At 34.7% G+C, this 12,434-nt stretch overlaps 1 protein-coding gene across 2 annotated transcripts in view; it reads right to left on the bottom strand.

Annotated features, from left to right (window-relative positions):
* The window catches only part of fubp3 (far upstream element (FUSE) binding protein 3), a 97,655-nt gene that overhangs the window by 29,410 nt on the left and 55,811 nt on the right, over positions 1-12,434 (bottom strand). For both annotated transcript variants that reach the window (XM_039764264.1, XM_039764265.1), the window contains exons 5-11: positions 7,560-7,631; positions 6,767-6,824; positions 6,464-6,626; positions 4,064-4,162; positions 3,723-3,827; positions 3,529-3,631; positions 2,881-2,981 (exon numbers count right to left, since the gene is read on the bottom strand). In XM_039764264.1, coding sequence (XP_039620198.1) covers positions 2,881-2,981; positions 3,529-3,631; positions 3,723-3,827; positions 4,064-4,162; positions 6,464-6,626; positions 6,767-6,824; positions 7,560-7,631 — 701 coding nt within the window. The remainder of the gene's footprint in view (positions 1-2,880; positions 2,982-3,528; positions 3,632-3,722; positions 3,828-4,063; positions 4,163-6,463; positions 6,627-6,766; positions 6,825-7,559; positions 7,632-12,434) is intronic.

Raw genomic sequence — 12,434 nt, 5'->3', positions numbered from 1 at the left:
TGGAGGAGATGGCGGGGCGGGTGGATGTACCCTTAAATATCCATTAATGATTCTTCCATAGTTTCACTTACAGAAACCTTGTTACAAGCCCTGGTCTCATTAACCACACCTCTTGGTGCCAAGTAGTCACTCGTCAATCCATTCAGTTTAGCATGAGAGCAACCAGAGACATCAAAGGGCATTACAGATTTGTTATTGTACAATCTCATATGTCGCTGGTGCTGCTAAGCCTCTATGAATTATTCTTTTTTAATCCACATGGCCACATACAGGTCCAATTCGACTGCAGGTGTCACATACAGTAATAGTAGATAAGTGAATTGCAGAATCAGACTCCTTAGATAGTAAGGATTTACTGTGTATGTGTGTATGTTTCTTCACAGTCTTCCACTCCCCCAAATACTACAGAATTTAGAGAGTAAAGTATTGAACATTTTTAATGATCTGAAATCTGTTCAAACTGGCTAGTGAGCAAATTAGGAAGGTTAAGAATCATCACTACATACATTACATCGCTACATTAGAAGATAATCTGAGAAAAGCACTGTTTTAAACTCTATCTAGGGACACTTCTGTGATTGTCGGAAAGAAATGAATCAAGGCAATTATCCTGTAATGTGTACTTTGCATTAGGATGGAAGCAAACCATGCTCCAAATTCTGAGGCCTTCATGTTACTTCTTATATAAGCCAGTATATTTGCATAAACTAACAAGTTTTCTCTCTTGTGTTTCTTTTTCCGGTTTCTTTGTGGTGGTGGCACACAAAGCTTCATGATGCTCCAACAATGATGGATGGATTAAAAGGCAGAAGTCTAGATGATCATCATCATCATCATCAAGTCCTTCCGTGAGAACCCTAAATCCAAAGAGGACTATTTCATTTATGGTCATTATCATTAATGGTCTGGAATCCCTACAGATTTTATATTTTTCTCCAGCCGTCTGGAGTTTGTTTTTTCTGTCCACCCTGGCCATTGGACCTTACTTATTCTATGTTAATTAATGTTGACTTATTTTATTTTCTTACTGTGTCTTTTATTTTTCTATTCTTCATTATGTAAAGCACTTTGAGCTACTTTTTGTATGAAAATGTGCTATATAAATAAATGTTGTTGTAAATATTTTTTCAGACAGTTATGGCATTCATTCTTTACTGCTGCATTTTCATGGGATGTTTACAAAAAAAAAAAAAAGGACTTCATTATGAGGGGAAAAAACTCCTAATGGATGTTTGGTTGTGACAGACTTCCCAACGGAAGAATTTTTGTGTGTGACGGAGCACCTTGTCGATCACAGTTCAAAAGCTTTCATCTGAAATGCTAAAATTCCTGGTATGCCTCGCTGAACATTTTTTTTTTTTTTACACTTGCTACCACACAGAGAACTGTATTCACCGAAACAGACAGACTTAAAATACTAGATATTCTAAATTAAGTCTTAGCCATTACTTTAAAATGTTAAAATTTGGAATTTTTAAACCATTTATTTCATTCATTTCCAGCTTTATGAAAAAAAAAAACTGTCAAAAAGATCTCTTGTAGTTTAAAAAGCTTTTCTGTTTTCTATTTTTACATTTATTATCTTTCAGCTAGCATTTGAAGATTAATTAGCAAAAAATCTCTTCATCTTGCTGTCCTTGAGATTTACCACTGACCTCAAGTTTAATTTAAATTTCATTCAATGACCAATTATGAAAAACTGAATGCCATGATTAATTCAGTTAAATAGTATTAAGCCACACTGTTTCAAACACACTTGTACAATATGTCACAAATTAAGTTACATGCATTACTATCACTGAAACAAAGAACTTTTATATTATGAAATAAATTACATGGCTGCCGACTTTTTTTTTTTTTTTTATTTAAAACACATCATTAAGAGACTCATGAAACGATTCACCCATTTCTTTGAAAAAGGGAAAAGAAGTGTTTCTTTGTTTATAGCTAAAGAAGCTGAATCTAAAGGCATTACAACAACTGGAAGGCAATTCTCTTAATTAGACAATCCTGCTGGCTGTAAATATTCTGAAAATTCAAACGAGGAAAAAGGAAACAGTCTGGTAAATGTTTATTCTTTAAGTCTAAGTGGAATTAAAATTTAGACTTTTGTAATTAACTAGTCCTGAAGAAACTGAAAATTTTACCCCCCACATTTAGCTTGTACAAACTCAAACACCATCTTAACAGACATTATACTGATTTACCCTTTTCTAGATTTCCTCCTATCACTTTCAATGGTTTTTGCTATCCTTAGGTGTTTATAGTTTTGACTCATCTGCCACCATTTCAGTCCTTTCCTCCTTTGGCCTCACCACTGCTCTGTCAAGCTTATTTAATAAATGACTACATACCAAAATAATTTTATATAAAACCTCATAAACCAACTGAAATTCCTCCAACATCTTATTTTTAATTAATAAGTCTTCTGTTACATGTCAAGGTTACTTACCAAATTAAGACTAATACCCACTACACAATGATAACTCTCTTTGGTTTGCAGAAGAACAAAAAGTACATTTCTACACTACTTTCAAGACAATCAAATCTCTGAAATCCGAAATGCAGATTGGGAAACTGCTGATGATAAAATAGTACTACCTAAAACTTAATAATACAGTAATACAGATATTTAAAATTGCTCTTCAGACATTAGTAAACCAAAAAATGCAAATATCAGAGAAAGCACTGCAGTTAATCAGTGTGTTCTTCATTGATTAAGAAAATAAAACAACTAAAAATGTATTCCTATGAAACGTGTGCCATCTAGTCAATTGTTTGGATCAGAAGTTTATGTATTGTGCCATATACAAATCGGCCCCAATTAAGCAGAACAGTTTAATTATGGCTTCACTGCATTATAATCCATCTTTGGGTTACCTGTGCTGTATGGACCAGATCATTAATGAGATGAACAGCATGCTGACATCTTTCTGGCTGTCCCATGACCTGTGCAATTCTCTCTGGGCTTATACCATCATCTAGGGAAAGGAGATGAAAATAAAAAAGTTGGCTTAGAAAGGATACATTCACAATAAGTGTTAAACACACCTTAATATGGGAACAATAAAAATTCTAATAAATTCTACGGCCTGCTAACTTTTTTTACTAGGAAGACCGAAACAAGTCTGCATGAACATCTGAAAAGAACAATGTATATATGCAACAAAACTATTAGACCAATATGCAAGGTTAAAAATTATGGACATACATACAGCCAAAATGCTGCATCCTTTAACCTTTACTTTCCATCATTCTTTTTTTCTTTTTAAATATGCAGTTATGATGCAATTTTAATCTTTCAACATTACCCTTCACAGATCATTGTTAATATTTTAACAAGGTTTATTACTTTGTTCATGAAGACGACAGTGTTTCAGTCTTGCTCAGAGTAACATGGCCAAGATTGAATTTGAACCCTTAAATAAAATTTCCTTTGCGACACTCGGGAGACAAATCTGTTTTCTTTCTAAGTAAATATTACAAGATAAAGCAAAATTACATAAATTTAAATGCTAATACACACACCTGGTTTAAACTGGATTCTCACACCAGCATCATTCTGAATCTTTTTGATCATTTCCCCATTTCTCCCAATAACTATTCCAACAGCAAATCGTGGGACAGCAACCTAAAACAAACAAAAAAATGTAAGGAATAAAAAAAAATCAATCTCCCAGAGGAATTTCTAAAAGATGTAGCAATTGATTATACAAGCTTACATCTAAGCTGCTACCCCCCAATCTCGATCCAAAGTCACTCCGGCCACTTCTAAAATCTCCTTGATCCTTTTCTCGGATCATTTCCATGACCATCTCTCTTGCTTGCTGCAGGTAAAGAGATCAGCATTATCCACCAGATAGGTATGGTACAAAATGTTCAGTCTTAAGAAATTAGCACTTGTTCCTACCATAAAAGCACAGTGAACCTTAAACCAAGCAAAAACAATCCTAAATGCTTAACTGAAGAAGTGTATATGGCCTTCATTCACCATCCTTTAAATAAAGTCAGACAGTTATCATTAATTAACTACTGTTTAAAAATACCACCCATAGACTGATACCTGTACTTTAAAGAGATCTCCAGTCATTCGGAGTGGCTTGTCTGCACCCGTTGGCAATGGGCCATCTTGAATCATGATCATTTTTACACCAGTTCGTTCCTGTAATAAAATGGACATTGCACTCTGTCTTTGGTTTGAGAAAATGGATAAATGCACTTATCTTGAGTATGTTAACAGCTTATGCACACCATTGTGGGGGGGTGAGCGCAGTACTAAAAACAATTTCAACCATTGGAAGATTAATTCTTTAGCATCAATGATTCCAATATTTGTCCATAATTAAAATTCTAAAGCTATTTTATACTCTTCTAGAAATGTTACTTTTTAAAAAAAACAAAAAAAAAAAACAAAAAAAAAAACAGCTCCTAACAGCACTATCAAGTACAGGAATATAATTAAAAAATGCCACTTTGGGGGGAAAAAAAGAAATGCAAAGGACACTTAAATATTTAAAGCTAAGTCTAAAATACCTACCAAACCCCAGCCTCCTTTTCACCTCTATAGATAGAAAACACATGGTAAGGCATTAAGTAAGTCCCAAGATCCCTCTGACTCACTAATAATGTTTTAACTCAGTTCACAAGGCCCTATAATGCAGCAAATGTGCAAGTTCTATGCCTTGTATATTTCTTCAAACTGATCATGAAGAAGTCTGAGCCTGTAGGTAGAATGAAACCCAGTCTCAGCCGCGCAGTGCAAAAATGTTGAAGTTTTAAGTGTACATTGAGCAAGAAGGGCCAAAGATTTTTGCAGAAGCAGACTCAATTTTTAGATCATTTCACTCTCTAAAACCCTGTTAATTTGTTTTTTTAAAACAAGAGTTAACTATACTATCAGTCATAAAACCGGTTAAACAAATTACAGTGATCCCTCCTCAATTGCGGGGGTTGCGTTCCAGAACCCCCACATGAAAGGTGAAAAGCCATGAAGTAAAAACCATACGTTTATATTGTTATTTTTATATTGTCACGCTTGGGTAACAGATTTGCACAGAAACACAGGAGGTTGTAGAGACAGTGACTTTAAAACACTGCAAACAAACTGTCTCTTTTTCAAAAGTTTAAACTGTACTCCATGAGAAGACAGAGATGACAGTTCCATCTCACAATTAAAAGAATGCAAACATATCTTCCTCTTCAAAGGAGTGCGTGTCAGGAGCAGAGAATATCAGAGAGAGAGAGAGAGAAAAGCAAATAACCAAAAATCAATAGGTGGTGTTCGGACTTTAAAGTATGTGAAGCACCGTGACAAAGCAGCTGCTAGCAAGGGAGCAATGTGAAGGTAGTCTTTCAGCATTTTTCAGGGGAGCGTCCGTCCGAATCCTCTTGGCCAGTGTGCGAACAGCCCCTCTGCTCACACCCCTTCGGTCAGGAGCAGAGAATATTAGAGACAGAGACAGACAGGGAGAAGCAAACAATCAAAAATCAATACATGCTGTTCGGGCTTTTAAGTATGCGAAGCACCGCACGGGAAGCATATCATATATAATTGAGGAGTTTTATTTAATACATAATACATGCTCTGATTGGGCAGCTTCTCAGCCATCTGCCAATAGCGTCCCTTGTATGAAATAAACTGGGCAAACCAACCGAGAAAACATGTACCATAAATTAAAAGACCCACTGTCCAGAAATCCGTGAACCAGCGAAAAATCCCCAATATATATTTAGATATGCTTACATATAGAATCCGCGATGGAGTGAAGCCGCGAAAGTCGAAGCGCGATATAGCGAGGGATCACTGTATAACTCATGCAGAGGTCATTTCAGGGTTAAATTCAAACAAGTGAACAGATCATGCTGAGCAGACATTTTCAAGTAACGTGCATTGCAAAACTTGCTAACTTGCATTAAATGAAGTTGCACATATAAAACTAAAGGTGCTTTCTGCAGTGCTTTTGTGGGCAGTGGGGTATCAAAAGAAGAAAAAGTGTAAAACAAAAAACTAAAAAATTACTTTTGATGCCTTATTACCTGTTAGAGAAAATCATTTTAATTTATAAATACAGGTTCACTGAACCATGCAAATTTCTTGAACTGTACGTCTGTATGACAATGACTGTGCAAAATAATTTCAGTGTCAACCAGACAACTCCTTCAAGTTCACATTTAAGATGAAAAAAGTATCTAATATGCACGGTCATCTCTTTTGTTAACAGAGAAGTGTAATGCTAACTGCTACTAGAATTTAACAAAGCAGAAAAAAATAGACAGATAAGCTAATGAATGAAGGCTGTCCGCTAACTAGAAGTGAAAATTAAACAAATCAAGATTATATTTGTTTAGAGCAAACTTCCAAACAAACTGTCACTAGTCATTCTCAAATTAACAAAAAAAGGAAGCCTAACTTGAAGTTTATGATTTGTGCATAAAACTTTCAAGGATGGGTGCAAGTACCCACCTGCAGCTGTTTTATTGTCTCTCCTCCCTTGCCAATGACCAGTCCCACTTTGCTTGCTGGAATTAAGATTTCCTGAATGGCACTATTTCCATCCATCTCACTGTGGAAACCAGGACCATTTCTACATCGGTCCACAATCTGCCCCAACAGTCGTTTTGCCTGTCTTATTTTTTTAAATTTTTTTTTTAAAAGAAGAAAGACAAGAGACAAGAGAATTATTTTTAAGCCAAGACATATAACGCCCCCGTGATATTTTAAAATTTCCATCCACAGGAGACAAAAAAACACATCAAAAATGCTTACTCTATATTTTCTGGGGTTCCAGTCAATGTACAAGGCCTCTCTAGCAATCCACTACTATCTGTTAAGGAGAGAAATTAAAATTTTATAACAGATATAATTACATATCAGGAATATACACAATAATCAAAGCAAAGCATTACAATAAAACTCAGAATTGCTGTAAAATCTACTGCATTTTGCATTACTGTTTTACTTTTCCCCTGAAACTTGCAAATGCTGCCCATACCATGTGCTAGGTTTATAAACTTATAATAGACTTTGCTCAAAACGTTAATCACAGATACATTAAGGGAGCAATAGAATGTGTGTCAAAAGGCATTCAAATGTACATGTCTGTCAGTTTAAAAAAAAAACAAACAAAAAAAAAAAACCACAACAAACAAAAACAAGTGTGTGTTAGCTTTTAGGGTAATTAAAAACAAAATGAGTTGGCATTTAACCATGCCATAAAGATATTGACAGATTTTGTTTTTAAATAACATGGGCACAGATTATCACAAATACAGAGTGATCAACTGAAAATGGATCAAAGGAATTCTAATATTACATAGATTTAGCTCTTTTGTCTCCTAAATACAAAACACTGTTACAGTGCCAACAACTAATCATCCTGACCAGTTTAAAGCTTAAATACCCACACTTAAATAAGTCATTAAGATGTGCAGATCAAAAAGGCAACACCGTCCAACTGAAATAATTTATGTTCCAGCAGAGCAGAATAATTTCTTCTTCATAGACTAGCACACACAAATACAACCCTCCCACTATAATTATATGCTCACTTATAACCTACCGGGCGCAATCTGAATTTTGCAGCCAGATTCCAGCTGAATTCTTGTGATTTGTTCCCCACCTCTCCCAATAACTACAAATAAAGAGAATAAAAACAGGTCAATAATAAGTGTAGAAAGAAAAAAATGTGAATATATATATATTGTACAGTATGTGAGCATGTTTATAGAGCCAGCAAGAATCAATTTCAGAACACAGGATGGAGTGAATAACCCACTTATGCTGCTAAGCAGAAACGCTTAGGTATTGATAAGCAATTCAAACACGAAACATAAAATAAATCTATAATGTAAAAGACAACAAAACAGCAAGCGTAGCTAAACACCTGCAGACACAATTAGAAGATAAATTAACACTTACACTAAGTGCTGAATATGCTAACAATATAGAACAGTTCTACCCAAATAGTCTTGTTTTGAAAGAAGAAACAAAAAACAAACCCTGTAGGCAGCTTACTTCTGCAACTTATTAGATTTGCTTTGCAATAACAGTTAATTCTACCTAAAAATGTGTAATTTAAGAATACCACAGAAACCTCAATTGTTAAGAACGACTGCAACTTCCCTTTTTGTTTTCTTAAACAGCAGGATTACCCATGACAGAAGGACAATCATTGTTTAAATAATTTATTTTTATAGATTACAGCAGAACTTTAAGAGATGACAAAGCAATCTTGAAGTAGCACAAAATTTAAAACTTGATCGAGTTAATTGCAAATCCACACATTTAAATGACCTATCAGTATATAGTAGTTTGAATATCAAGAGACCACATGCAAACAAAACTTTTCTTGAAGATGCACAAAAAAGTTATCTGAACCTTGTACAGGATAATAAAAGTTGCAAATTTTTTCGATCAGTTGCAAAACACTATATTTATCCATTGTTCATTGGCAGCACTTAAATTACACCAATTCAGTATTTACAGAAGCTCAAGAAATGCAGAGATATTAAAACACAAAAAACTAAATTGATTTTGCATTTAAAATGGAAACATATCAGTGCCATTTGCTGTACTCTGTTTTTAATGTAACATGGGACCAAAATAAATAAAGGTATAAGATAAATAAAAAAATTCTGATTTAATTCACAGGCTGATCTATCACAACATGTCATTACATGATCCCATCATTCTGTGTAAGTGACACGTTAGTGCTCAAGGAATTCAATTTAAACACACTGACAATGAGAAGCTGAGATAGGAATGCATTTGAAATATTAGATGAGCAAGCTAAATTTAGAAGTTTAAAGGGCAATGGCATTTTTTTTTTTTCCTAAGTGTCTGTCTAATCACCCATAGATTGTTAAACCCATGAAAGCCTGGCACGTGAGAATATATCACTAGAAAATTAAGAGTATTAGTGAAAGGAACATTTTTTGTAAAGACGCCGTTATGTAGTTTACACAAAATGCTTACCCACTCTGAGTGCCCAACTTCTCAATGTTTAGTAGGTTAATCTGCAGACTACTTAAAGACTATTCTGTTCCTATTTCATATCTTTTTTAGTGACAATATATGGTCCAACCTAAATTGCAAAAGCTTGCATATTAGATGAACTGGTGACTCAAGTTGACCCAGTATTAATGAGCGTGATTGCCATACCATGCATGGGCTTTGCTCCTGCCTTGAATCCCAGGCTGCCAGGAAAGGCTGTGGTTGCTCACTCAGAACTTCACTTATACGATGTAATTGTTATTAGTTGTAAATATATCAAGTCCAGCATTAATGTCAAAAGATGTGATACACCAATAGAACGGGGGTTTGGGGGGAGGATTCTCAGTGACTGTAGGAGTTCTACTTTAACATTAGAGCTAATTCAACAAACATCTACGCTCTGCACAGTAATAAATGTGTAAGTTTTATTTTGAACTTCTTCAAAAAAAATGTTTTCTAACAAAAGTAAATGTAATCTGACCAGTCATGTTATCCTAATCATACTATTTTTATGTAACTTTGTAGTCACACAAATCTATCAAATACAGCAATGCACTATTTGTATCTAGCAAAATTGATGTAAATTTTAGTCACATTAGGTAAGAAGTTGCATTTCTTTTGCATAGCAGATAACATTTCAAAAGACATGAACTCACCAACACAAACCCAATTTGAATCTGTTAACCTGCTGCAAGTTTGTGTATTATGCAGTTGCTGCAGAATCTAGAATGCCAGTGGGAATGTGGCCCATTTGAAAGAATGACAATGTCACAAGCAGCTTTTGCCAATGCCATGATGCACGTTATCAAAACATGAATAATTTGATTTTTTTTTTGTTCAAGCATGTTTGATGAAGTGATCTACACTTCAACAAGTACAGTTAGTCACAGACGGTGCTCTTTTTCTCTATTTGAGACTGTTTGCTTTTGAGCATCTGCAAGAAATCCAATGTATTTTTTTCATACAATTAACATTAAAGAGCAAAAGGAAGCAATTTCAATAAAACTGTATTAATTTCTCCTTTCATAAACAAATCCAGTTAAAAGAAATTGGAGGTCACTGAGGGTTAGTCTTAAAATCTTTGATTATCCAGAAACTTGAAGCCTCAAAGAAGTTTCAATTCTAACCACACTAAACACTGTTATTCTAAGGCTTACTGAAGTTATGGGTTTCCAGACAACTGAAGATAAAAACACTCACCATGCAGGGTAACAGGTAAACATAACTAAATCTCTAATTTTGCTGCTGCAACTGCAAACACATAATTAAAAGTCATTCAATTTATATTTAATGTTGTAGCTCAATCTGTTCCCTGTTTATTGACAGTTTTTAACCTTATAAATTTTTGTGACATTATTAACCTGTGCATAAGCCATATGGGGGGGTTGGGGGGGCAGTTGGGTGATAGTGGCATTATGTACACTCATCTATAGTACCAATACTATGATCTTTAAAAATAAACAGATAAAAGCAAGAAAGGTGTCCAGTTAAATTCTGACTGGCCAATATACATAAACTTACATCCAAAAGACTAAAAATAATCTCCAATCAGTAAAATGTAGATCTGCAATCTGTAGACAAACTTGCCTAGTAATTCAAGGTTATTTGGGGGGAAATAAAACTGTGGTGGTGGACATTTTAAGTTTTGGAGTAATTTTAAGTGGTTTAAATTTTGTACCATTTAAAAAGAGACTATGAAAGATTTGGCAGAGCCACCAAAAATTTACATTTGAGAAATCCTACAAGTAAGTGAAAAGGATTATATCACGACTTAGCTAGGCTTAAAAACAGGGTTTGCGATTTTAGTACTTTGTTCACACATATATGCTTTTAAATAAATGGGTTTATTATAAAATGAAAAACAAAATGGTATACAGAAGTATTGAATATGCAGGATTCTCAGCACCAAAAGAAACTTTCAGGGAAATGTTATGGTGTGGCCAGTTATCAAAACATGGCATTAGTTTCTGATCTTTAGTTTGCTGCTTTTGGTGAATTCTTTATCAATATTTAATAATGTAAATGTTAATCTCTTTTTATGGTATTTCATATCTCTCAATACTTATTTTCCCAATTATTTTGTAGTTATCTTTGTGTCTTTCGTGATATTCCTTGTTTTATGTATTGTAGAACCTAAGGGTTGGGGGGCTCCTAACAGGGGTTTAGATAGTAAAAATAAGGAAAGCAACTTATTTTGAAACAATGCACTTCCATTTAAGAGACCACTCATTAAAATTCAGTAAAACGTGAAACAGCAATCAAACAGAACTTTCATGAAGTGACCAGAATAAAGAATATATTCATTAGACAAAGCAAATCAACTGTTCTTTCAGATAAGTATTTTAATTTGAAGGGAAAATATGTTTTAACAGAAGAAAAAACCCACATTAAACGCTCCTCAAAAACAGGCAAGAATGACAAAAAAAAAAACCCACTTCTGAGAGCAGCCCTAGTGAGGCACTATAGCTGTGTCTTGCCTAATGTATGAAGCAGTATTACTGCTGTTAAATAATCTATTGGTTAAAAGTACTTAATCAGTGTGTCACAAAGACAATTGTTCATAATCATGGATAACCTGTGGAACGGTTTCAGAATCTATTACTAAATTCAATGGATCTTTCCCATAAGGAAAATAGCACAATGTAATTTCACCAAGAACAGCACAAGGATTTTTGCTGAAATTCTGTCAAAAGTTACAATTAAAAATTTTAGCATCCCAATGTACCACTACTACTGTTACAATTACTAGTCTATTACTAGTTTATTAGATTCAGTGTGACGCAGATCAATTTAACATTTAAGCACCTCAGGAAGGAGTCAAAAAATGGCAGCTGTTAATATGAGTTTTAATGTCAGATTTATATTTACACAATAGGTAAAACTTCAAATATGAAACAGATGCCACATGCAATTCTTTCTAAATAATGAGAATTTGATTTTAATGTAGTGACTTTATATTCCTGAGATGTACATGTTAAATTAATTGGCAATTCCAAAATGTCTTGCGAGTTTGGGTGCGGCTGAGTGGGCCGTGTAATGGCCTATTTACTACTTTGCCCACAGCAGCAGTAGTAGTAGTTGTAGTACTGATGGTTTAAGGTTTTGATTCCTCCAAGACTCCACTCTGGAATAAATGTGTTTCATAACATTATTGTTTTATTATCTTTACAAATCTGTGTAGAATTTCTCCAAGTATTCTTGTTTCCTGTTGCCTGAGCTAATGCACGAGGTCGAGAGGTTCTGGCTAGATATAGTCGGACAAACCTCGACGCACAGTTCGGACTCTGGAACCAAATTCCGTGAGAGGGGCTGGACTCTCTACCACTCTGGAGTTGCCCCCGGTGAGAGGCGCCAAGCAGATGTGGGCATACTTATTGCCCCCCGACTTGGAGCCTGTGCATTGGGGTTTACCCCGGTGGACGACAGGGTGGCCTCCCTCCGC

Source organism: Polypterus senegalus, chromosome 9 (assembly GCF_016835505.1).
Source record: "Polypterus senegalus isolate Bchr_013 chromosome 9, ASM1683550v1, whole genome shotgun sequence".
Classification (NCBI taxonomy): Eukaryota; Metazoa; Chordata; class Cladistia; order Polypteriformes; family Polypteridae; genus Polypterus; species Polypterus senegalus.
The sequence above is the reverse complement of the archived record's forward strand: the minus strand, read 5'-3'. Positions and strand labels throughout refer to the sequence as shown.